Here is a 26,542-nt window from a genome sequence, read left to right on the forward strand (position 1 = left end):
CAATGGAAATAATTTATAAAAACATCAGTGCATAGAATGATCTCTATTGTAAGAAGACAGTATGACTTAGTACTAGTCATGACTCAGACTTTTAGCCGAAGACCCATACATGTGCAGATGACAAACTCCATGTAATGAAGTACTTTACAATTTAGACCACAGTAAATCATGCATAGCATAGAATTCTCTCTAAAATATGTCCACCTTGGACCCTGCCTGAGGAGTGAGATTGTTAATGCAAGTACTATAAAGATGCAGTTTCATCTCTAATCATCCAACATAACTAATTCAAAGGGCAGTGTAACATCCTTGCTACAGGCTTTCAGAATGTTTGATTGCCAGGATCTACACCAGTGATGTCTCCCCAGATGCCTCTCTGCTCCTTTGCAGTGAACCTTCCAGCAATCTGGGGCGTGAGTCTACCAAGTCATGCTAAACCTATGTCCCTCCATAGAGTGGGTTGAACCAGCATCAAGATTTACTTCTGCTACAGCAGGAAGCCTGCTTGAGGATCATCTCATCATTGCTGTCTGTAGCCTTCCAACCATTATGGGGGACAGACCCTGAGGCATGCATGTCTTACACAAAGAATACACCATGTCATTGAGCAACTGTCCAACTGTTCCATGATTAACTGTAAACTAACATTAGAAGGATGTGGAGGAGAATAGAGTCAAAGAGAAGCAATAAAGTAAAAGCCGTAATTTTGGTCTTTTGCAAGCATTCCTGAATGTTTGAAACTGTAAAATAAATGAGGGCAATCCCTGGGCGTCAAATGTATGCCTATGCTTACCTGACTGCTGGATGACCAAAGCTGCCTTCTTGACCTCATCCTGCGACCGGCCGTCCGTGACCACAACCAGCACCTTGGGGACATTCTTCCTCATGCCGCTCTCCCAGGTCAAGACCTTCTCCTTGATAAAGGTCAGAGCCTTGCCTGTAGAATGCGGCACAGAACATGTTCGTGTCATATCAGTGAAAACTACCCAAATGCCCTTAGTCACACCCAACTGATAAGAATGGGAATGTTAGAGCTATACTCAGCCCATCTCTCCAAAGGCTTTGGAGAGTGAAAGGCTAAGTATGTGCTGATGAACGGTACCTGTCCTTGTGTTTCCTCCTCTATACCGAATATTCTGGAGAGCCCCCAGGGCAAGGGCCTTGTCATTGTATGTGTTCAGCTTAAACTCAGACTTGACCTCGTCACTGTACTGCACAAATGAGACCTGAAGGAAAAGGCAGTTTGGCGGTGAGGGTAAGTCAGCTCTTTTTATGTTTCAATTTTCAAATGATTCCTCTAGTTGTAGAATGGGAAAGAGAAGTGTATTAGACCTGATGAGATATTATAAACACTTTATAGCTAATATTATAACACTGACTACCATTGTCTCACGAAATTCTCAAATTTCTGATCTTCATAAAAGTGTCAGTAATTGATAACTGATAAAGTACATGCACTGTATTTATTGTCCAGGATGTAAGAAGGGATGCGTGGAGCTAGAGAGCAGCGGGGTTCCAGGATTAGAAATGAGAACATACCACCTTGAGCTCAAATGTTGTCTAAGTAATTGTTTCTCATTTCTACTGACTACATCTATTCTTCATGGTAACATAAAAATGGCACATGTGTGATAATAATTATCAGTCATCACAAACTCAGTGGTGGTGTGATTTAGTAGAAAGATTATAGGCTTTAAACACAGGATCAATGGGATCAAAACTCTGCCGATTAATAGCTGTGTGACATTGGGCAAGTTCCCAGCGTCTCTGGGTCTTCGTTTTTTTATCAGTAAAATGGAAATAATTATACTTACTTTCTACAGTCATTTTCAGGAAGAAGAATCATATATACTAACTAGTTGACACATGGAAGCTAATAAAATATGGTACCTTTTTTATTCTTACATTTTATCAGAAGTCTTAATTCTAAATGGATTTTTAAAATGGCTTAGTTGCTGACACATTAAATTAAGAACATAACTAGCCTGACATTTTACTTGTCTTAGGTTGGAATAATATCCACAGGATCATTTGGGGATTTGAAATTTAATATATTCCATAAAACATTATTCCATAAAAGAAGACGTGATTTGTTTGCAGAATTATTTGTGGTTTATGTCAAAAGCTCTTATTTTCATAACATCTCTAAGATGTCACAATGAAGAGGTACAAACAGCCAAAATAAAGAAGAAAATTCACCAAGAGAAATGTGGAAAGAAAGAACAAAATTCCAAAAAATAATAAAACAATACAGTCTCTTGCCTTTAAGAGTCAATGATTTAGACAGAAGAGAAACACACAAATCTTGACAATATAAACGGGTATGGGCCACAATAGCAATACAAACAGAACCCTTCAGGAGTCTGGAACACCTAAAACTATCAAAGAAACTTCCCAGAAAGGGTGGAATTGAAGTGGGTCTCCAAGGTCGCAGAATCTAAATTATAAGTAACAGAGCCACAGGCCCTGAGTGTCATGACAGAGGGGACAGCAGGGTTCCACACCCCCACCAGTCACTAATCATCCCTGGATCTTCTGAGTTAACAGGGTAGGACAGTTACAATGCATTTAACTTCCAGAATACAAAATGATCCTTTGTGAAAATGGGTCCTTGTCAGAAGTTTTAAGCAGCAAGTTAGAGTTAGAATTCCCTAAATTCTTCAACAAGAACATCATCCAGCCAAGAGAATACCTAGAAGAATACTTATTTTTTCTATTCATTTTATCATTTACACCCAAGCCCTTCCCAAAAGTACATGTGTAAAGAATATAGAAAATAAAGTCAAAATGGAGTTTATACTGAAAAGTCTTTGTACTTAAGAAGTTTGGAGGAAACAGCAAAACATTACAGATGAATAACCTTTGAATCGACACCCACCTGAATTCCAGCAGGACTGATTTCATCAAAGCCTCCCACGGTATTGAAGATGAATTTTACAACTTTGTTAAAATTATCATCCCCAATACTCCAGGAAGCATCGGTCAGGAATACAATATCTGCTTTGGCCCCTTTGCACACTGGGGGAGAAAACACAAAAGAAGCCCAAAATCTCATAAATTATTTCATTCAAGTGAAGGTACAAAACTGAGAAATGTAGTCTAACCCCCTGCTACTCCTCTGTGGTTCCAGCAGCAACAGCATCACGTGAGAAGCTGATAGAAATGGAGAGTCCTGGGCCCCACCCCAGACTTCCTGAATGAGAATCAGCAGTAACAAAGGGCCAGGAATTCAAGTGCACGCTGAAGTCTGGGACGTGTTCTCAGTCTCTGCTCTGGAATTACTCTATCTGCTCACATTCACTCTGCAGACACACGCTCCCTCCACACAAAATTCTTCAAGTAGCTTCAAACAATAAACGTGGAGGAAATCAAATTAAAAACAGTTATTCACAGAACTTGAGTCATCAGCGGGTTTGGAGAGTCTATATATAATCATCAAAGACTTGATGAAGATAAGGTGTCTTTCAAATTTTAAATTAAGCCATTAGAATTGTATGGAAGGAGGAAAGGGGAGGAATAAAGAAACATCTTTAAATCTTCAGACTTGAAGGCTTAAAAAAAATCCAAAAATAAGAATTTAACAACATTTTAGTGACAAAAACTTAATGTGCAGAATATTTAACACCAAGAATGAATCCTCATGTAAATATGAACTTTGGATGATAATGATGTGCCAATATAGGTTCACAGGATGTAACAAACATCCCACTCTGGCAGCAGGGGGATGTTGAGAGTTGGGGGAGGTTTGGATGGGAGGAGACAGGGCATGTCTGGGACCTACATGTACTTTCAGCTCAAATTTGCTATGAAGCTAAAACTGCTCTAAAATTTAACTGCTCTAAAATAAAATTTAACGTCTTTTAAGACCTTAGCATGTCTTTAAGCCAAAATTATTTACTGAATTCCTTTCAAAAGTTTAATTTAAAGAAACTCATTACTATTTTATCCTATAATAATACACTTTTAATTTTACTTCTTTAATAGAATTGATAAAATCATAAGATAAAATCATATCAAAAAGATAAGATAAAATCATAGCCTTCTAAGTCTTCCAAGATTAAAAAAAAAAAAAAAAACAACCTTTGAAGTCTGAAATGCTTTCAGTTAAATGCTGGAAACAGAACTTAGGAAAAGAATAAACCAGTAGTTAATTTGTTATTCAGTCGCTCAGTCGTGTCCAACTCTGCAACCCCACGGACTGCAGCACGCCAGCTTTCCTGTCCTTCACTACCTCCTGGAGCTTGTTCAAACTCATGTCCAGGACTCATCCAACCATCTCATCCTCTGTCACCTGAAACTTAATTTGATGAAACGCTGAGCATTGCCCCAAATTACAGAGAGACCAGTAGGAATAGCTCAATATATGTCTTTTTACCAGTTCTCTGCAAGTGACAATTATGTCTCCAGCTTTGGTGAATGGAAATTTTTCAGCTTTGTGTACTCCAGGGCCTCTCAGGTCAGAAGCCAGGAATTCTGAAGTCAAAGGCCACAGGAGTTACATTGCAGATTTAGCCCCAAAGGTTCCCAGTGCTTGCTGATGCCAACAGCCAGAAGAAAGAAATGCCCACCACGTGATTATGGATTATATAAGGCATCACTAGACCTTCATCTGCAGAATTGAGGAAACAGAGTTCCACTGAAGAGCAGCAGAGGTTTATGATTGATTTTAGACACACTAAAATGTGTCTGGAGCAAGGGAAGAGTGAATGACTGGTAATCTTTGCCTTTGATCTAAAAATGCTTCAGCAGGAATAATAAATCAGAAATGTCCTATCTCAACTGTAAATGATATACAGGCTGCATAAGTAAGAAGGATCTCAGTCCCCATCAGCTGAATGAATTGACTGATAGCATCACTTACCTTCCCGGGCTGGTGGAATTGTAGGAGGAGGTGGGGGTGTGGGTGGCTCTGTAGGGGCTTCTGTTGGTTTTAAGGCTAGAATTTAAAAGAATAATTAGAAAACCACAACAAGTACATATTTCATATCACAGAAAGTAAATCTCAAGAGCCATTTAAGCCCTTGACAACAAATTAAGTATCCCTGGCACTGACGCTGGGAATTCTATTTCATCCAAATTTGGTACCATTGGCAGACACTCAGTATTGACTGCAGCAGGAACTGAAGCCCAGAATCAGAGGGAGAATGGGCAAAGGTCACTAATGCAACACATATTAGCCTTCTCACTGTCTGCTAAAGCCAGCTCCCTCCCTGAGGTCTTTCTTATGATTATACCAAGCCTAACAGGGGCAGCACAGGTTTGCTGCAGATAAAGATGTTGAGCCAGCCACAGACCCCACCTCAGGGACCTGCCATCACATCACTATTGCTGCTCGCAAGGAGAAGTGGTCACACAGGAGTCACTTCAGCCTCCCACACCCAGAGCATCCTATTCTGAAGCCTTACAGAGACTCCCCAGATTACTCAAGCACTTACTAGTACGTTCTTTGACCGAGACACCTGGTCCCTCAAGATTTGGTGTCTGCACAAAGACAGTGACGCTATAATCAGTTTCTGGTGACAGGTCGGTGAAGCAGTGACTGGTTTCTGATCCACGCACTGTGATTTCCTGTCCTCTGGTTCCTGGTTAGGACAATGCCAGCATTGTCAATAGTTATGTTTAAAGGCATTTTGATGCATCATTTTATAAACAAAATAACATCTTTACTAAAGTTTAAAATGTGACTACTCTGTGCTTCGGGTATTTTTGTTTGTCTTGCACACGTACCATCTGCGGGGCTTAGTTTTAGTCTGTAGGAAGTGGCTGCTCGGTGAGCCAACCATCTGACACAGAATGTATCCCACCCGACTTGGTAAGTTTTCAGATCCGTCACATTCAAATATACTACAAAAGAAAGGCAGAAAGAAATAGAATTACTTCCCAAACAAAGGCAAAAAGCATACTTTTAATCCTAGCACAATTTTAAAATTTTCATTGTGGCTGAAAAACATAATGCCTAAGTCTCCCATTGTTCACATTGTTTCCTTATTAAGAAATATACATGAAACAAACATGAAAATATGGTACAGTCAAAATGGATCTCCCTTTCTATCACTGATTTTCAAGAGAAGGAAGTTCCACATTCATGCGTATCTCTGAGATACTGCAGGTTTGGTTCCAGACCACCAGAATAAAGCAAATACTGGTTCAGTAAATGAGTGACATGAATATTTTGACTTTCCAGAGCATAAAAAAGTTATGTTTACACTATACCATAGTATATTAAGTGTGCAGTAGCTTTATGTATAAAAAAAATAATGTTCATACCTTCATTAAAAATAGTTGATTGTTAAAAATGTTAACCATCATCTGAACCTTCAGCTAATTGTAAACCTTTTTGCAATAGTAACACGAAAGATCACTGATCTCAGATCACCATAACAAACATAATAATAATGAAAAAGTTTGAAATATTTCAAGAACTACCAAATGTGACACAAAGACATGAAGTGAGCAAATGCTGATGGAAAAATGGCACCAGTAGACTTACTCCATGCCAGGCTGCCACAAAACCTCAATTATAGAAAATGCAGCATCTACAAAGTACAACAAACCCAAGTGCAATAAAACGATGTCTGTCTGTAGCCCCTCTCAACACAATGAATGTCCAAGATCTCATGAAAACTAATGGGAATTTTTTCTGAAATCCTATCTGCTAAGTTCTTAAATAGTCATTAAAGCATTTGATGATAACGAAATCTATCTGTGAGCTGAATCAGCAATCATGACATTTACATGAAAACTTTGAGCTGTGCACGTGTTTCCTCAGTCACTCGGTCGTGACCGATTCTTTGTGACCACGTGGACTGTAGTCCACCAGGCTCCTCTGTCCATGGAATTTTCCAGGCAAGGATACTGGAATAGGTTGCCTTTTCCTACTCCAGGGGATCTTCCCAACCCAGGGATTGAACCGCGTCTCTTACATCTCCTGCATTGCCAGCTGGATTCTTTACCACTGAACCACCTGGGAAGCCTGTGTTTAACGTCAAATGTCAAGAAAAACCACATAGTTCTCAACTCTATGATCTTACATATTATTCATGGATGAAATCATAATTCCAAAATTTTTATCTTTCAAATTTTTCAATGTATTTTATATGAAATAAACATATCTCAACATACACATTTTGCAATTTTGATTATATGGCCTAAGTATTTGTTTAGCTGGACACAAAAGGGTTACCTACTCAATGCTGAGGAAATATGCATATGTTAAGAAAGAAAATTAAAACAGACTGACCTGATCATATATACTACACTTTTTCTTACAACCACAAAAAGCCACGTGACTCACGTGTAGTGCCTTGGTCGGTCAGAGGAACACTGAGCCCAGAATCATACTGAGCATAGACATTCACGTCATAGGTGGTGCTGGGGTTGAGATTGTGTAACGTGTATGATGTCACTTCTCCAACAAAGACTTCCATGGGCTCATTGGAACCTTTCATTACAATCACAAAAATACAGAGAAATATGTTATCCCTAGTCTCAATTTTTTTCTTAAAATCAAATGACTTAAACGATAGTATGAACACTATTGATTTCATAGCCCTTACGCACTCATCCCCTGTAATACATGCTACATTATATGGTGAAAACAAAACTGTAAGCAGAGACAATCCTTTTGTTGTTATTCTCAAAGTGCAGCACAATGTCTAGCATGTGTGCTAATGAATGCAGCATGAGTGCAATTAATGCTCCTTTAATGACCAAATCATCACACAGTCAACTACTCTAGACTCTCAGGCTTCTTCTCTAAAGCCTCACTTTGCCAGCATAGTACTCTGTACACCCTAGGCACTCAATTAACATTTTTCTGTTGTAGAGATGATTTAAGAACATCTGTCTTGCATCCCATTCCTCCACTTTGAAGTTCTCTCTGTTTCTTACACAGCTCACATATCCTGACACTTGCCTTCTCTCCTTTTCCTTTTTCTGGTTCACACCCTTCCTGGGAGCATGAAAGATATCTCAGCAAATTTAGCACAAAGAGTATATTTCTTCCATTTTGCTAAACATATAGATAGAATATGGAAACAAAGATGGCAAATAATTTAATAGAGAGGATATCCATTTAGGTGAAAGTGTCAGTGGGAAGTTGAAAAGCAAGCCTGTTGTGAATAAACTAAAATACACATGCCCCAAATGGAATAATACCTTGACATAATGGGAAAAATACAGTTTACATTAATTAAGTACCCATTATTTCACAAGCATAATAACATATAGGTTGTCTGAACACAGTTTCAATTTGTGGAATTTTATGAACCAGATCAGACATCTTAGTCATGCAAATTAATGGGAGTAACATCTAAACCCATAGTAACAATGATACTTTAAACCACTGGCTTAAATACTATTTCCAGAAATGTTACCTTTGGTAGGAGAGAACTTGATGTGATAACTGAACTACCAGGAGAATCTAATCATGGAGGGTGCAATTAAAAACACCCTCATACACAAATAACCCTCTAATGCATTTCTAAGATGACAAAGGTTTTTCCTTACCCACTGGCTTATACACAATTTTATATCCAAGAACAGGAGAGGGCGAAGGATCCCAGGACACCCTGAATCTGGTATACCATTCATCAGAGATGTGTATGTTCTGAGGAGGAAGTAATCCCACTGAAAACAAATATTGGCACACATTACTGACCTTTTATTGACAAACAAGGACTAACAAACATTAATGAGTGCTGACTATGAATATTGGCAGTTCAGCCCCAGGGGAGCATATTAATAATAGCCCATAAAGTTCTGATCCAAAAAACAATTAATAAGCACTGAATGCTCAACAGAAAGCTTGGAAATTTTCCAAATTCAGACAGCAAATCAAACGGACTCAGGAACTGGTGATTTCCAGAACCAGTATGTTATATGATGCAGAATCATAGGGACTAAAATAGATCTCATACCAGTTTTTGAATGTTATAGATCAGAGCTTCTTAGAGAAAAAAAAGCAATTTTGAGACTATCTAGCCCAACCATCTTATCACAAAAATAAACTATGGTTTGTCCAAGACCACACAGCTAGCTAATGACTAAAACAAGGTTCTTCCCCAGCACCATTATAACCTCTACCAGCAAGACCTAGAGAAAATCTTCGGGCTTCCAGAGCTCAGGCTAACTCCATTCCCAGTAAGAGCAATGCTGTGAAATAGAATGTTAGTCAGCCACTGAGTTATTATTCATAGCATTACACACATAACTACTTCAACTTAAAAAAATGTTTTAATAACAGAAACCAGAAGTGGCTTTGGCCCTTCCTAGAAAACTCAAGACCTAGTAGAGATTTTTCATGTTCTGTGATTAAGCACAAAATTCTGAAATATGGCATTTCCTCCAGAAAAGTATCTAAACATATTCTGAAACCTCAGGGGGGAGTGAAAATCAGAAATTGTTCAATTAAAATTATCTCGAATTGCTAAACGGAGTCTCTGTTGGCTCAGTTCTGTAGACAACAAGTGTCAAGAAATACAAATTCTTGGCCTCCAGAGACTGAGCTGAAACACTGGTCCTTCTTTTCTCTCAGGAGCTTTCAAATGTTCCCTCTCCCAAATCCTGTAATGCTGTCAAGATCATTTAAGCAGAGAAAGAGTCTGGGCAATTAAGCATAGCAAGGACCCTGAAATCATGTTACTTAAGGGGATTTTTGCTGAATGAAGTGGAAAAGAAGTCTTAGCAATGTCGCCCAGTTAACAGAACCCAGCAGATGGACGGCCAGCCTGCCTCCAAGCTCAGCCAGAGACTCTCAGCTTTGGCTACACACTAGAACTTCAGCAGGTCCAGGCCACATCTAGACCGACTATGTCAGTGCCTCTGTGGGTTGTGCCAAGGCGTAAGCCTTTTTAAGGGTCCTCAAGTGATTCCAGCTACCAAACTAGAGAACTTGTAATCTAAATCATAAGAAACTGCCACCCATGTGGGCTAGAAAAGACACCTGAACCCTGGTAATTCTTTGTAAATGACTTAGGACTATAAAGAAAGCTGAGCGCCAAAGAACTGATGCTTTTGAACTGTGTTGTTGGAGAAGACTCTTGAGAGTCCCTTGGACTGCAAGGAGACCCAACCAGTCCATCCTAAAGGAGATCAGTCCTGAAAAGTCATTGGAAGGACTGATGCTGAAGCTGAAACTTCAATACTTTGGCCACCTGATGCCAAGAACTAACTCATTTGAAAAGACCCTGATGCTGGGAAAGGTAGAAGGCAGGAGGAGAAGGGGACAACAGAGGATGAGAGGGTTGGATGGCATCACTGACTCAATGGACGTGAGTTTGAGTAAACTCTGGAAGTTGGTGATGGACAGGGAGGCCTGACGTGCTGCAGTCCATGGGGTTGCAAAGAGTTGGACATGACTGAGCAACTGAACTGAACTGAACAATAGAAAAAAATATTAAAAAAAAAATCCTAACTTTGTAAAGGCAGAAGATGACTACTAATCATCTTGCTTTCTATGAGAAATTCAATGGTGACACGGTGTTTTTTGCTGACACTTAATTGATTAACAGCCACAGCCATAACTGATATCACACAAACTAAAACATTATTCAGTGACTAGGGAGTGGCTTTCCAAAGGATAAAGCTGTCTCAAGCAAAGCAAAATATGCAGGCTTGTGTCTCATTTTCCTTCTTCTAGTGGACCTTTAAAAAGTTAAAAACACATTCTGTTGTCATATCGTTTTGATAAAATGCAATATATGATACAAATGTTGATGCAGTATTAATACAGTATCTGAGATGCAGCTACTCAAAGACTACCAAGTTGAAAGATTATGAAAGGCAGAAGACATTTACCAGTTCTTCCATTTCCTGTCAAATGGGTACCATCTCCATCTTCATAAACAGGAATAATAGTAATTTTATAGGGGGTATCAGGCTGCAGGGGCTGGAGAATTACGTTGTTTCTTCTGCCTGGGACGGTGGTCTGCAGGGGAAGTTAAATTATGAAGTTATTACCAGCTAGAGGATTTTCAGATCAATATGTATTCCCATAAACCGCAATGTTTTCTTCCTGGTTCCTTCTTGTTGTACAGGGTTCACAGTAGGGCAAACTGTCTTCCCTGCCACCAAAGAGCAAGGGGGGTGGTTTTAGAGTCAGGTACATCACATCTCAGCTCAGATCCCACATCAGCCTGCGGCTCAGGCTGCCGGAAGGAAGGAAGCCTTGAGAATGAAAGGCAGCCTCTCGCACACACGTGACCACGCACCGCTGGGCCCTCGCCTTTCCCACCAACCCCTCTGGGTCAGTTTTATGCTGCTCCTTCCACACCTATGCACCCGGTGCCCACCACGGGCCAGGTGTAACACCTGCCACGGGAGCACAGCAGGAAGCAAAAGCAGACTCAGGTTCTGTCCTCAAGAGGGTCAGTCTGGCTGATATTAACTAGGTGAAAAAGAGGAAATGGAAAACGCATTCAACTGCCCCCATGAAGAGGAAATGAACCAGACAGAGCTCTCAACCTCTCTTCCAACCCTATGGTCTGCTTCTACAAACAAAAGGGATCACTTAAAGCAGTGAATTCCAGCATGGTGTCCCCTAAATCCGAACGGTGAAGTGGGGGGAAATTACATTTTTAGTGTTTTCAGAAAAGACAGGAAATTGCATATTTGTCAGTGGCAAAGCTGAATAAACACTAAAGCATGAGCCTCTCTGCTTTAGCAAACTAAGTGTGGTAATACTGCTTATCTCATCTTGAGCAGAAACTTAAAGACAGTTATGTGACTTTCTGATTAATAAAAGTAGGGGCTTGAATTTAAGTTTAATATTTCAAGTTCAAGTAGATAACAAATGTTACAACATGGGATCATGAAGGAAGAACTATCAAAGATGATCGCTGTTTTTCAGTCACTAAGCCGTGTCCAACTCTTTGCTACCCCATGGACTGCAGCATGCCAGGCTTCCCTGTCCGTCACCATCTCCCAGAGTTTGCTCAAACTCATGTCCATTGAGTCAAAGAAGATACATGTGACAAAATGGCTACAAAGCACAGACTTCACTGCCTACAATCAACATTCTGTGTCATATTCTACTAACCTATCACATCAGTTAACTATTAAACTTTAAAGAAAGTAGTGAGTTCATCCCTCTGTAATAGATGGATATACATACTGAGAACTAGGAAGAAGCGAGTATGTATACTCAAAAACCAAAGTGTACCCAAAAATGTTCAATTCAGAGAAAAGACCGCTTGATTAGCCTGCTGGCTCAGGGAGGAAGAACCTGCCTGCCAGTGTAGGAGATGCATTTGATCCCTGGGTCAGGAAGATCCCCTAGAGAAGGAAATGGTAACCTGCTCCAGTATTCTTCCCTGGAGAATCCCAAGGACAGAGGAGCCTGGTGGGCTACAGTCCATGGGGTCGCAAAGAGTCACACATGACTTAGCAACTAAACAACAGCAACACTTGAAGGGAGATATTGTGGAGAAATTATATTTAAAGCAAGGTTAAGATTTAAAGAGTCACATCACCTGAATATTTGGAAAACTCATGCTAGAATAAAAATATACACATTTATATTAGAGAAGACAATCTTTCAACCTGTCTTTAGAGAAGAAATGAGCCCAAAGACCCTGAGAGGCTGCGGTGAGAGAGGCCATGCTAGGCATAGGCAGCTGCTCCAGTATCACATCAGAGAAAGTCACATAGAATGTGACCATCTCACTAGAGACAAGAAGGCAACAGGACTTCCTAAAGAGGAAAGCTGATGTCCACCCTACAACAGGTAAGAGACTATAAAATAAAATGCTCAGGCGAATGAGTATAGACTCACATATTCATCAATCGGGTCACCAACAGTGGGAGAATAAATGATCCTGTATTGTTGAACCGGCCCGTCGGCATGATCCCAGGCTACTGACAGGCTGTTGGTGGTCTCCCCAAAGACTCTCAGATTTCTTGGTCCACTTCGTGGTACTAAATAAATAAATGCAACAGTTAGTTTCCAGTCTGTGATCATGGTGACCGTGGAGGGTGGGGGTGTAAAAGAAACGTCCCCAGGGCAGGTACCTCACCACTCTCTGGGTTGCTCACTCCCTTATGATGAAATACACATCTATGGTTCTCATGTGAAACCAGTAACAGTGGAAAATGCTGTATTCAGAGCTATCCATGCTGCACTTAGGCAGCTCCCAGCACCCCTCACTCACCACCCACGCCCCCCGCAGGCCTCCCACCCTGAGTCACAAGAGAACCCGGTGGAGAAAGGATGTGCGCCTCACATGTTCGGCCCTGGGCAGGGCTGGGATTCCCTTCAGCATCCGAGTAGAGCGCGACGATGTTCACAGAATAGGGCGTGTCCGGAATCAGCCGCTCCAAATGCACCGTGTAGGTATTTCCTGGCACCACAATCTGGAGGAGAGGACATGCCAGATTCTATCTGATGACAACCCAAATGCTTACCAAGTCTTTCATTAGTCAGCATAATAACGTTTACAATAAAAGCGGAGCCCAACAGAGCAGAAGCCAACTTCTGTGCTACCTCGTGAGATATGCCCAAACCATAGCATTCGATGCAATTTAGCCTCAGAAATTTCCTCTCCAAAAAAAGTTAGTTCATACTGGACCCTTACTAACTTCAATTATCTCCTATTTACGTTCACTGTAAAAGATTCTCAAATACAACATCCAGGGCTCATGACAGTTATCCAAAAGTGTCCCGAATGTTAGGTACACATAAGAGAAAGGACCACACACACACACACACACACACACAGACAAACACACTGGCGGGGCAGAGGTTTTCTATTAAAATAGCAACTCCATGCAATGGGTAAGGGCAAAGTTGTCTGAATATACTCCACACACACAGGGACATGCAAATCAATATTCTTACAGAACTCGGCCATTGTTCATTTGTTTAATCTTTGTTCATCATCAATGTTTATTTTGTAAAGACTTGTAAATTAAATTAGTTTATAAGTTTACTTTCCCATAGGTATTCTGATAATGCATGCGTGCTCAGTTATGTCTGACTCTTTGCTACCCCGTGGACTGTAGCCCACCTGGTTCCTCTGTGCATGGAATTTTCCAGGAAAGAATATTGGAGTGGGTTTCTTTTTCCCACTCCAGAGGATTTTCCTGACTCAGGGATCAAACCCACATCTCTGTGTCTCCTGCATTAGCAGGCGGATTCTTTACCAATTGCATCACCTGGGAAGCCCATATTCCTAGTCAAATTAGTAATTTCTGATCTCTACTAATCTACTTTAAAAAAAAAAAAATAGCACAGTACTATGAATTGAAGATAGATTGGGCAATCTGTTAAGAGCCAATGGAGGCAAACTTTAACAAAGTATTTTCTTAACAAAGACATGTGTATGTTATAACAAAAGCCCATATTGACAAGGCCTAGCAATGATGATTTGCATTAACTACTCGGGCACTTTTAACTTACATAGCTAATTTTCATTTTTAAAATAAAATTCATTTTTGCTAACTAATCCTACAGGTAATACTTTAATTCATCAAAAGCAATCATTTAAGCATTACATGCAGGCTTGTCTATGGCTTGCATTCTCACAGGCAACCAACCAGGACACAAACATGAGACTAAGCTTATCAAGAAAGGAAGCTTCCAGGAGATCCAGTGCCACACCAACTGACTTATTGTCCAGGGCCAGCAACTACTACAGCTGGAGATGCAGTGAAATCCGTAGCATTCTTCTGCCAAGTTCCAAGGCAACAGCATGACTTACAGATTCAGAGGGTCTTGTGCCATCCTGAGGTGAGTACACGATGCGATACTGCTGGACCGGCCCAGGAGCCGAGTCCCAACGAACGTCCAGGCTGTTTGGCGTCGGATTGTACACTTGGACGTTTCTCGCCAGCCCCCTCACCACTGAGGAAAGAAAAGCCAACACATGTTTCTTATGTTTGTTTATCTGCATTGAGTTTTTGTGATCACTTCTCCAGAACTTCCACTCTCCCATAGGATAAAATATTGTCCTCCTTAAACGTCTAATTATCCACACACAAAAGCAGATTTTCAAATCCAAATGTGGTCCAAGTTAGCCAACTATGTCTTCAGTCTATATGGAAGCAAAGTTGTTGCCAATGAAAATAAGCAAGTAAAAGCAACAGAACTGGGTTGGCCATAAAAAGGACTTCCCAGATAGCTCAGTGGCACAGAATCCACCTGCCAATGCAGGAGATGCAAGAGACACATCTTCTTCCCTGGGTCGGGAAGAAGATCCCCTGGAGAAGGAATGGCAAAACATTCCAGTATTCTTGCCTGGGAAACTCCACACGCAGAGGAGCCTGGTGGGCTACAGTCCATGGTGTCACAAAGACTAGGACATGACCAAGTGACTGAGCACTCATGGCCATAAAAGAACAGACAAGGAACAAGGAACTGAAAAGAAGGCAGTTTCCCAACACAGGTACTGGAGAGAGAGATGATTTTATAGCTCTGCCTTCTAAGGGAAACCTGGCAACACGGATGAAGCCGTCTAATTCCAAATAGCTATCGTCACCCATTCATTCCTTCTCATTCAGCAAATCGATACTGAATATCTTCTGTGATTAAAATAAAAGGCAAAAGGAAGGAGAAAAGATACACTCAGTTCTCAGTTAACTGCCTCAACCGGGACTTAGAAAAACATTCAAATTAAATCCATGTATTAACCCCAAACTCTAGTTTAGCCAATATCATCATCTTTCCAGACCACTAATCTCTTGCCAAAAGAAGTCATCCGAACTTGCTCTCTTTCAGCCATCAGCAAGTGTATTTTTAAAGCCAAAGAAATATTTATAGGTATGCCCCAAAGCCTTTAAGCAATACTACAAAGAATTGTAAAACCACTATAAACTGGTTTCTCAAGATGTTAATGGCAAATGAAAGCACTCAGATTTTCAACGCCAAAAAGCACTTCATCAGCAAACCAGAGAAATGTGTGATTAAGTAATGTGACGAACAGATTTCAAAAATTGACACTGTGAAAGCCAGTTACAAAATACTGCTCCATATAAATTTATAAAGCACAAAGCAAAGTTCATGAATTTTTGCCAGTGAAACAGAATACGGACGATTATATACACATGTATAAATTCTGAAATTACCATTTCAGAAGAAAAATGCCATTATAACTTTTCTGTTTCATACACTAAAATATTAATAGTTGGTGGCATTTAGATGATAAACTATGAGTAACTTTTATATTTTTATTCTATCATGAATTTTCCAAATATTCTTTAATGTGCCTATATGGCCTTTACATTGAAAAGCAGAGTGTATCATGAAAGAGCTACATTTTTCTGCCTTCTTACTTACAGGTCCTTCCAGTATCTGATGTGCGTCCTCCATCACCTTCAGAATAAACAGGCACCACTGTAACGGTGTATTGGGTATCCGGCTGCAGATTCCTAAGAATGGCATAATTGGTATTCCCAGGTATTGGTACCTAAAGATTTTAATAAAATGTCAAGTACTTGATGTGAAAAACTTGCAAAAGAAATAATGCTTCGAATGATACAATACTCAAAATAATCACTCAAGACCAAGTCAAGAAGCAAGTTCTGTAAAACTGGGATGGAATGATGTGCCCCCAGACGAACTGCTATAACTGCTTGTGAAGATTTCTTACACTCATCCTAGACTCCCTCCTAGAACTCCCTGGAATTATCACTCCCTCAGCTCCAGTCCTCCGCCCCCAAAACTCCCCAATCACCCAGGCACTGAGGCACCAACCTACTACCCACTCTTTAAGTTCTACTAAATGGATATGAACTTCTCAGGCTCTAAGGTAAATTTTTAACTCTTTGGCTCTACTTTGCAATCATTTGGCTGCAGTTGAAACAAACATACATTCTTCCCTACAGGAAATAATTACCAGTTCCTCCTGCCCCCCTGCCGTGGGTGTGTAGAAGAGCTTGTACTGGCGGGGATTGCCCTCTGCGTGGTCCCATCGAACGTTCAAACTGCTGGTGGAAGGGTCATACACTCTGAGGTTCCTCACGGTATTCAAAGGTTCTGAAATGCACAGAAAGCATGTCACGGTGTGATGCGAACGACCCAGTACACACAAAACACAGGTTCACTGATGTCTCCCAGAAACCCTCGAACACAGCAGGTCCCCCATAGTAGGCACCCCATAAATATTTGTTGAAGTAGTGAATAAATGAAAGGATGTCTGTGATCATCTGATGAATGTCTGTTTCATCTCTCCAGAGATATTTTGGCTCCAAGGCAGTTTTCATTTGCTTTGTCCTAGAGAATACAACCGACCCAATGGACATGAGTTTGAGTAAACTCCCAGGGTTGATGATGGGCAGGGAGGCCTGGCGTGCTGCAGTCCATGGGGTCACAATGAGTCGGACATGACTGAGCAACTGAACTGAACTGAACTGAGAGTAATTATAAATGTCTTTTTACCGTGAACAGAGACAGACAATTCCAAGGATATTAAAAACAATTGAGATCATTACCAACATGCATTTTAAAAGATTAGCAAAGCTCTGTGTCACCCCACGGTTTCCAGAGAAAGATATGATTCCATTTCCATGAAGGTTATTTAAAAAGCCACAGGACTAGGCTTCTCTGGTGGCCCAGTGGTATCAAATCTGCCTGCCAATGCGGGAGACATCAGTTCCATCCCTGATCTGGGAAGACCTTACATGCCACGGAGCAACTCAACACACGCCTCCCAACTATTGAGCCTGTGCTCTAGACCCCAGAAGCTGCAACGACTGAAGCCCACAAGCCCTAGAGCCTGATGCTTCTCAACAAGAGAAGCCACCTCAATGGGAAGCCTAAGCACTGCAAATCGAGAGTAGCCCCTGCTCACCAAAACTACAGAAAAGCCCATGTGGCATCAGAAAAGCCAAAAGTAAATAAATGAATTAATTTTTTTGTTTTAAAGCCACAAGAGTCTGGGTTCACTTACTGGTCTTGCCTCTTCCTGTCATGCGACCACCTTCGCCATCCGGATACAGGGAGGACACAGTGATGGTGTACGGAGTGTCAGGCTTCAGCTTCTGTAGCAGCACACTGTTCTGCCGTCCTCCTATCGTGGTCTTGAGCGAAACAAGGATAAGTGTCAGCCTTGTCTCTCCATCTCACTAACCTGTTAGAAAAAGCTCTTTCTACAGGGTAGTTATAGAGAGATCTTTGCCAAGATCTGGAAACATGTCCCACAGTGAAACTTGGAAATATAGCTTAGGCATAATTTTAAATGTAAAATATGCACCTTCAATCATAAAAAGGATTTTAAGCTTTAAACCTGGTGACCTTAAAAAGATATTTCAACGTGCTAGCTGCCAACACTGTGAAATTTCATCCAAAACCCGTTTCACAGATCTCTTCCCCCAAAAACGCATTAATCATAAGCAAGCTGCAAAGGAACTTTAAGATAGCAAAGAACTACACAAAAGTGGAGGCGCCACACCATTCAGTATTATTCCTACCTTTTTTACAGATATTTCTTATTTGCTTTAGAAGCACATTAAAATGATTCAGCAAAAGATCTAAAGCTTTTGGTTTTCCCCCTCAAAAACTACCCCTCTAACAGCATTAGCTGTGTAAACTAAGAGTGGGGATCCTCTGCCAGGCCACACTCCAGGATTCCAGCCCTGCGGTATGAAGCCTTCTCAACGTCCTCTGATTACAGATTCATCGCTTAGGGCCATCTCGTTATCTTGTTGAAAGGAAATTTGTATGATTTGTTAACAGTCTACCAAATTCAGATGCTTATGCCAGACTAATTCAAATCGCATGAAAATGGCATGCTGCCCACCATGAGTGCACATGCCACGGCCGGTCCAGATGTTCCCCACTTAGCACCCATCCACTCAAGTGGTCTGAGTTTCAGGGAAAACTTCAGTGAATCACTGCACTCCTCCTCAATATGGGCAAACTCAACCACTGCTGCTGCTTAGTCGCTCAGTCGTGTCCGACTCTGCGGCCCAATGGACTGTAGCCCACCATGCTCCTCTGTCTGTGGGGATTCTCCAGGCAAGAATGTTGGAGTGGGTTCCCATGCCCTCCTCCAGGGGATCTTCCCAACCCACAGATCGAACCCAGGTCTCCTGCATTGCAGGCGGATTCTTTCCTGTCTGAGCCACCAGGGAAGCCCACAGTGGCTAATTTTAACAAATTTAGTATCTGACATTATGAGAGCAAACTATCAACATATTTGATACTTAACAAATCTGAGAGCAGCCACTTAGGAGAATTAGCCCCATGAGGAAACAGACGAGTGTGCCTACTTCTTACGTCCAATTCTCCAAAATAATGCCAGCATCAGTAAGCCATCACTTTGATTATTTTATGGGCCAGCATTAAAAGGCAAATACCCCTAAGAATAACAGACTCTAAGGGACTGTCAGCTAATACTTTACAGAGGATAAGTTTAGGACACTCCTTCTACTTACAACAAACAGCTGAGGGACAGGAAAAAGAGACTCGAGGCAGCAGTTGGATGGTCAGTATCACCAAGAACAGAAATGCTAAGGACAAGTTTTACCTAAATCTGGCCCAGCACAGACGAAAGTTCTGTTTCTGCCATTAAAATATCAGTCCATTAAATGTCTTATTTTATATAAAAGCCATTTGATGACACTTGGTATTTAGTTTACTGTGATGAACTCTAAGAAATTTTTAATCCAAATGTATCACACTCCCTAAGTCAGGTTCTACGGAAACCTCAACAGAGCGGCTCACAAGCAGCCACAGGTTCAGCACAATCCACTCACTGTGCGGTTCAGAGACCTTTAACCACTGCCAGCATCCACCTCTCCTAACGCCTCCAAACTGGGAAGAGGGGTGAACCATTTGCTGGAGCTCAGAGAGTCAGGTGATTAAAAGTTAACAACTCATCTCTCCCTAAGGCTTTTTGAGGAAAGAGTACAGTCCCACAAAAGTCAACAAAATGCCAGACCTCACCAAAAGAAGTACTTGAAATAAATCAGAAAGCATCACTCTATCTAAATAAAATCACACTGCTTCCTGACCCAGGGTAATGTGTGCAGTTTGGGCCACACCTTTCATAAAACAAAGTTGGAGAAGGTTCAAAGTAAGCAAAGTGAACGGACAAGGGCTCTGTTAAATAAGGGAAGGCTGGGAAGATAAAGAAGATGAAGGCCAAGTTTACAGTCCTACCGTCTTCCTCAGGAACCTCCATTTGGATCAATGCAAACATGGTAAATAGTAGAAGTTAGGCTGAACAGGTACCCAGATCAAGAAACATGAGAACAAAGACATACATTATGACACGCAAAAAAACAGAAAAATTAGAATAATGGAAGATTAGCAAACTCTCTCAACACTTGATCAAGTCAGAGATATAACAAATGAAAATACAAATAGACTCAAAAATCTAGATATCTTCATGGATAACCCAGCCCTAATATTTTTTAAGAAAACATGAATGCACTGAGGTACAAGCCTGATGCTATGAGACTCCATGAGGGATGAAGCCGAATAATACCAACCAATACAGTAAATTTCATAACTCTCAAAACAGTAAGTCTAACTGAATACTGGGAGTGAGAGCTTGAGGAGAAAAAGAATGTAACCAAGTATCTTTTTTTCCAAACAGATTACCGTTTGTTCATTGCCTTCCCCTGTTGAAGGCTGGTAGGTGATTCTGTATTTCTGCACACGACCACTAGCAGGATCCCACTTAACAGTCAAGCTGTTAGATGTTGCATTGTACACCTGTAGGTTTCGTGGGCCACTCTTTGGAGCTGAGAAAAGATTGTTGAGAAATAGAGTAAACAAACTGAAGAACGCCTCCCCCACAAATATGCACTGTCCCCAAGGAAATGAACAGAGTTGTGTACTTCTAGACTCAGAACTAAATCTGACCCCATAACAAATGATGGTCATTGAGTCTCAAAGGACTCCTTAACAGATAGTAGCAAAAAGCAAAATTCTTCCAGAGGGACCTGTTTAAAAGAGGTCCCAATCAACACTTTACAATTTATTGTAAAAGCAAAAGGCCTATTTGCAATGGACTTTGTGGTATTTTTCATTCATTCATTTGTTCATTCTTTGATCATTCATATAATCAGCAAATTAAATTCTTACCTTGTGTTGTTAAGGGTATCAAACGCTCTAAAAAAAAAAAAAAAAAACAGAAGAAGGTGGCAAAATATTACTAATTCAGCCAAAGCTCTATTCTGTTAATTAAAAAAAAAAAATGTCCTACTGAAGGTTCAACACCTACGTGTACGCTCACTGCCAATCAGGTCATCACTTTCGGACTCATCAGGATAAATGGCCGTAACAGAAACTTCATAGAGAGTGTTGGGGTTCAGGTTTTCAAACACCAGAGTATTCTCATCGCCATTTAGGATGGTCTTAAAGAAAGAGGAAACAAAAACAAACCCACACAAGATTAAGTCACCATGTGCATCACACACTCCATGGCAGCTGGTTGACATCATTTAGCTAGATGCTCTTCCTGCTTTGAGGCATGCCATGAGCTTAAATGTCACTAGTAGGAAACGATGCTTTTCAGACAACAAAGGTCATATATTAAAAAAAAAAAAAAAAAAGAGTTAACACTACCTCCATCTTATCTGCGCTTCCTGAAGGCGCCCAGGTGATTCTATAGAGAGACACATCAGAAGCTCCATGGTCCCAAGTCCCTCTGAAACTCTCCGGTGTTACTTCAGTAATCTGTAGGTTTGTTGGGGCTGGCACAGTGTCTGTCATGAGAGAAGGCAGGACTATGTGTTTGGATATGATCTACAAACTCAATGTAATAAAACTGCCTTGTTTTATTTTAACAGACATGAGGAAACTGGCTGACAACATTAGAACCAAGTATCTTACAAATTCAGTTCATTTGAAAGTAAATATGGGAGAGAGCCCTGAGAACTGCAAGTATTTTATGCATATAATAGACTACTTAAGTCTATTAAAATGGTGATTTTTTTTTAAAGGTACCCTTTAGTCATACTATTCTAACACAGTGGTTCTTCATCGTTTTGCCCTTCACACTTTTTGAGAATCTAAGGAAAACCCTGGGCTCTTTTCCACAGCAACATGGAAGCCAAACTTTAGCCTATAGAGTGCCTGAACCTTCACGGTCCATGAAGTCTTATGATCTAAGTAACCCACAGATAAGCTTTTCCTACAGATTACTAATCTGACACACAACATGAAGCTGACTGTATCAACTCTATTCAGAGACAGGAATAGCCCTGCAATGCTGATGATGGCTGAAATCCCAACTAAGAGCCCTTCTACTGACCAGGCATCCCCAGCGAGCTTTTGGAACGTCTGCCACCCGTTCTGAGCTTTCATTGTCAATTATTTCTCTATCTCCTGGTAACCAAAGCCAACTAAACAAAAGCCAGAGCTATCAAAAATTTGTTTCTAATAATGACAATGAAAAGGCCCATTGAGATAAAGAGACTGGCCGCACTTTGACAAGCATGACTGCAGAACAAATCAACCATGAAGGATGCACTTTGGATGTGTCTAAAAGTTCCTAGGAAATCTTAAGGATTAAAAACAAGTATTAATTTAGTATGTTAAATTACCTGCTTTCACTAGTCTTTCTTCCTGACCTTCCCTTTCCCTTTACTATTCCTGTTATATTTATGCCAGTGTGCACCGATGGGCAAATTTTCATCTCCAGCCCCTACCCTTTCCAGGTAAGAACTAATGCCAAGAAGGCAGCTGAAGTTGCTAAGAGATTTCACGTGGTAAGAAAATAGCGGAGGTAGAGACTGTCTGAAGTTAAGGAGGAGGCTGTGATATTTGACAAGATGCGTTGATCATGTACAGACAGCGGGGCACTGAAGAAGTTTCTGATCCTCTGGTGATGAAGATGCTGGAAAAGTTCCGGACCACAGCACTCATCCCACCACTAGCTTCCTGGGCGAGGCTGGGAAAGTTGTTTGAATTCTCTAGACCTGTGCTGTCCACCATGGGAGCCAACAGTCACATGTAGCTGTTGAGTACTTGAAATGTGGCATCTGAGTTGAGATGCACTGAAAGCATAAATTAAGACACAGGTGTGCGTGTATGCTCAGTTGCTCAATTGTATCCTACTCTTTGCAGTTCTGTGGACAGTAGCCCACCAGGCTTCTCTATCCATGGGATTCTCTGGGCAAGAATATTGGAGTGGGTTGCCGTTCCCTCCTCCGGGGGATTTTCCTGACCCAGGGATTGAACACACGTCTCCTGCATCTCCTGCATTGCAGGCAGATACTTTACCACTGAGCCACTAGGGAAGCCCCAAATTAAGACACATCAGATTTAAAAAAAAAAAAATGTATTATCAAAAAATGTGAAATATCTCACTAATAATTATTATACTGGTAAATTTTGAAATGCTAATATTTTGGATACACTGGGTTGAATGCAACACATTATTAAAGTTAACTTCATTTTTCTCTTTGCCTTTTCTAATGTGGCTACTAGAAAATTTTGAATTACCTATGTGGCTCCCAATATATTATATTTCTTGGGAACCCTGCTGGCTCTAGACTTCATTTTCTTAAACACCATTTGTCTAGAAAATGACGTGCTAAGCAGTGAGCCAGAAACTGGAGGTTCAAAGTTGAGCAAAATACGTGTCTCAGACTTCATTAGGAGGGAGCTAGAGGGAAGTGGTATAGACAGGAAAAGACCGACAGCAATAATAATTGAGTTAAACACTGTGGAAGTAGCATGATTTCTCTCCATCCCCCTACACAAACACACACACACACACACACACACACACACACACACCAGTTAAGTACGTGGAAGATGAATTAGTTAATGACAATGGCTGGTAGAATAATAGGAGAGAAATTATCACAAAAGGAATAGACATAAGGATAGAAGATGGGAAGTAACTAAGTGAAAAACAATCTCTGATCCCAAACATTATTAAATTCTGGCAAAAATAACATTAAGAAATGCACAGAGAACTATACTCGATATTTTGTAATACATACAAGGGAAAAGATTCTGGAAAGGAATATACATATTATACATATAAAACTGAATCCCTTTGCTGTACACCTGAAACTAACACAATATGATAAATCAACTATACTTCCATTAAAAAAATAAAAAATTTTTGTAAAGAAATGAAATGACCAGTTAGTCAGTGACACTTGCATGCAGCGCTATTTTCCAGTTATCATTAAAGCAGGAACACAACTCACGGGTGGTTTCTTGTGCAGTCACTGGGGGAGACTCCCCCTCTTCGTATACAGCAGACACACTGACTGTGTACAGGGTTTGTGAGAAGAGGTCTTTAAGTGGCGTGCTGGCCCGTGACCTGTCCACCTCTACCTACAATAGAGCGGTGGAACTATTTTTACAAAGTTTAGTTTTGACATCTCTCTGTTGTTGGCTGTGTCTCTCAGCACGAGACCATAAGAACTGCAGTACAAAAAAAAAACCAGCAAAGTTTTCCAATTTGCCTAAGAGTCCAGGAACTGAAGACCGTTTACAGTTTCCAAAGTGGAAACGATGTATGTACTAGAGCCTAGTGTTTGGTAAATGATGACAGCCTAGGAATTCAAACAACCTAATCGCTTTCTCCCCATTTCCCTGTGAGTCACTGCCTCATTTTGTTCAGAAAAATTCTCTTGTGCATTAGCTTAGAAGACCCATTGGTCGTTGTACTGCTTCTGAAAATTGAAACCCAGAATGAAACGAATATGTGCACAGGTCTAAATTAGCTCGCATGCAGTTCAGAAGACCAGCACAATCTGCAACTGGGTGCTTCCAAAACTGCCTCTGAGGTTCTTACATTAGTGTCCCTTCACGGGAACATACATTTTAAACCCATTTGCTGGTAAAGCCCCTCAATTTGCTCCCACTCTGAAGCAGGTTGTCACGGAAATAGCTTTTCATCCCAACATCAGTCGCTCAGTCGTGTCTGACTCTTAGCGACACCATGGACTGCAGCCTACCAGGCTCCTCCATTCATGGGATTTTCCAGGCAAGAGTACTGGAGTGGGGTGCCATTGCCTTCTCCGAACATCAACTCAGAAACATTCAAAGCCAAAGAGACACCCTTCTGACACTGTATTCATACTTTCTCTTTGTCCGGTTCAACTGTCCTACCTCCCTATCCCCTGACAAACTCCCCCTCTTCTTTCCTGAATCCCCTTGCTACCTTTCATTTTTACGAACATCATTATGACATTTTTTTAGTCATTCATAGAATGCAGAGCATCATATTAGGCATCAGGTGGAGAGTGAAATACCATCTAGATTCTGTAACCCTTTATCTACTAAGGGATGATGTTTTAGGATTAATATCACACAGCAAAACATTTCTAAACTAAATGTAAAACAGTCCAATATATTATCAATATTCAAATAGTGCTTTGTTAATATATGACAAGTTTTCAACTCTATGTTCATAAAGTGACAAGTATTCAAAACATGCTATACCTGTTTAGATTCTTCTGTTAAACTACTAGGAAAACAAATATTTCTAAACCGCTTCCAACCTCAACCTACCTCTTTGGCTTCCTCTTCTGGGGTTTTGTAGCGAACAATGTATTTACGCACTTTTCCAGGTGCGGGATCCCATAAGACGTTCATGGTGCTGTGAGTCACGTCTCTGAGTTTCAGGTCTCGAGGACTGGGCAGAGGCACTGGAGACACATGATAAATTAGGACCAGAATTTATTCTCAACCACAAAGCTCTACAGCTTCCACACAAGCTTTCAAGCAGTCGCTTAGAGGAAACTTAAAGGTGTGCAGCAAAGTAACTAAACAAATTGGTTATGATGATAAAAGCACTTTGATTCTACGAGATACAGCTGAATTCTTAAAAAGGCTTTTTAAAAATAGGATAAATTTAAATTTTTATAACAAATCTTTCTAGTTTATAAGTTAACTTTCTCCCATTCTATTTAAATAAACTCTTACTTGCCGCTCAGCTATAATAAATCGTAATTCGCCATAAATGTACAGCTTATTGTTTTATCAAATAATAAATCAGTTGAGATTGAAATCAAAGTGTCATGCTTCCTGAAGTGTGTGATAGAAAAACAAACAGTTACAAGAGTGAAGAATGAAGATGAGTCAAAATTATGTTTTACAAAGTTTATAAGAAAAGCCACAGAAGCCCAGATGGTTAGGGGCAAACCCAACAATAAATTTTCCCCAAGTCAAACAACGCTTTACTTTGAAAAGGACAAGGAACAGGATAACTAAAGAAGAGTTTCTCTCTTGTCACATGAGGCGTATCTCACTCTTTCTAGCTGCCTGTTTGACCAACTTTCTTTGTCTCTCATTTCAAGCCTGCATATGTCTCTCCCTGAATCTGTCTCTCCACCTCTACGCTCCCTGGCTGGATTCCCACTCTTTGCACCCGCCACCAGCCCATTTCTACAAACCACAAGCTCCAGATAGGGCCTGACATGTAAAAGGTGATTATTTAATGTCAGTGACTATATCCTGCCCCACCTTGGAGCGTTTCTCTTCTCTGTCTCTTCACGCTTCTGTCTCAGTCCCGTACCACCTTGAAGGTTTCTTTCAACTTCTTAATTTCCTTAGAAATGCAGTCTGAGACTCACAGAATTTAAGCCAAGACATGCTTAGAATCCCAGCATGCCCACTTCAAGAAGCATGAAA

At 40.7% G+C, this 26,542-nt stretch overlaps 1 protein-coding gene across 3 annotated transcripts in view; it reads right to left on the minus strand.

The window, feature by feature from the left end:
- COL12A1 (collagen type XII alpha 1 chain) overlaps positions 1-26,542 on the minus strand; it is a 115,901-nt gene that overhangs the window by 34,697 nt on the left and 54,662 nt on the right. For 2 of the 3 annotated variants that reach the window (XM_081530777.1, XM_081530779.1), the window contains exons 26-46: positions 25,417-25,557; positions 24,109-24,234; positions 21,509-21,648; positions 21,165-21,297; positions 21,026-21,052; positions 20,540-20,682; positions 17,883-18,012; positions 16,830-16,969; positions 16,271-16,400; positions 14,697-14,839; positions 13,221-13,350; positions 12,773-12,915; positions 10,798-10,927; positions 8,509-8,628; positions 7,295-7,441; positions 5,728-5,844; positions 5,436-5,582; positions 4,862-4,936; positions 2,879-3,018; positions 1,103-1,226; positions 794-937 (exon numbers count right to left, since the gene is read on the minus strand). In XM_081530777.1, coding sequence (XP_081386903.1) covers positions 794-937; positions 1,103-1,226; positions 2,879-3,018; positions 4,862-4,936; positions 5,436-5,582; positions 5,728-5,844; positions 7,295-7,441; positions 8,509-8,628; positions 10,798-10,927; positions 12,773-12,915; positions 13,221-13,350; positions 14,697-14,839; positions 16,271-16,400; positions 16,830-16,969; positions 17,883-18,012; positions 20,540-20,682; positions 21,026-21,052; positions 21,165-21,297; positions 21,509-21,648; positions 24,109-24,234; positions 25,417-25,557 — 2,670 coding nt within the window. Of the gene's footprint in view, positions 1-793; positions 938-1,102; positions 1,227-2,878; positions 3,019-4,861; positions 4,937-5,435; positions 5,583-5,727; positions 5,845-7,294; positions 7,442-8,508; positions 8,629-10,797; positions 10,928-12,772; positions 12,916-13,220; positions 13,351-14,696; positions 14,840-16,270; positions 16,401-16,829; positions 16,970-17,882; positions 18,013-20,539; positions 20,683-21,025; positions 21,053-21,164; positions 21,298-21,508; positions 21,649-24,108; positions 24,239-25,416; positions 25,558-26,542 lie in introns of all 3 variants that reach the window. The other variant, XM_081530778.1, reaches the window with a different exon arrangement.

Source organism: Giraffa tippelskirchi, chromosome 9 (genome assembly GCF_054371585.1).
Source record: "Giraffa tippelskirchi isolate mGirTip1 chromosome 9, T2T-mGirTip1v1.2.pri, whole genome shotgun sequence".
NCBI classification, from domain to species: Eukaryota; Metazoa; Chordata; class Mammalia; order Artiodactyla; family Giraffidae; genus Giraffa; species Giraffa tippelskirchi.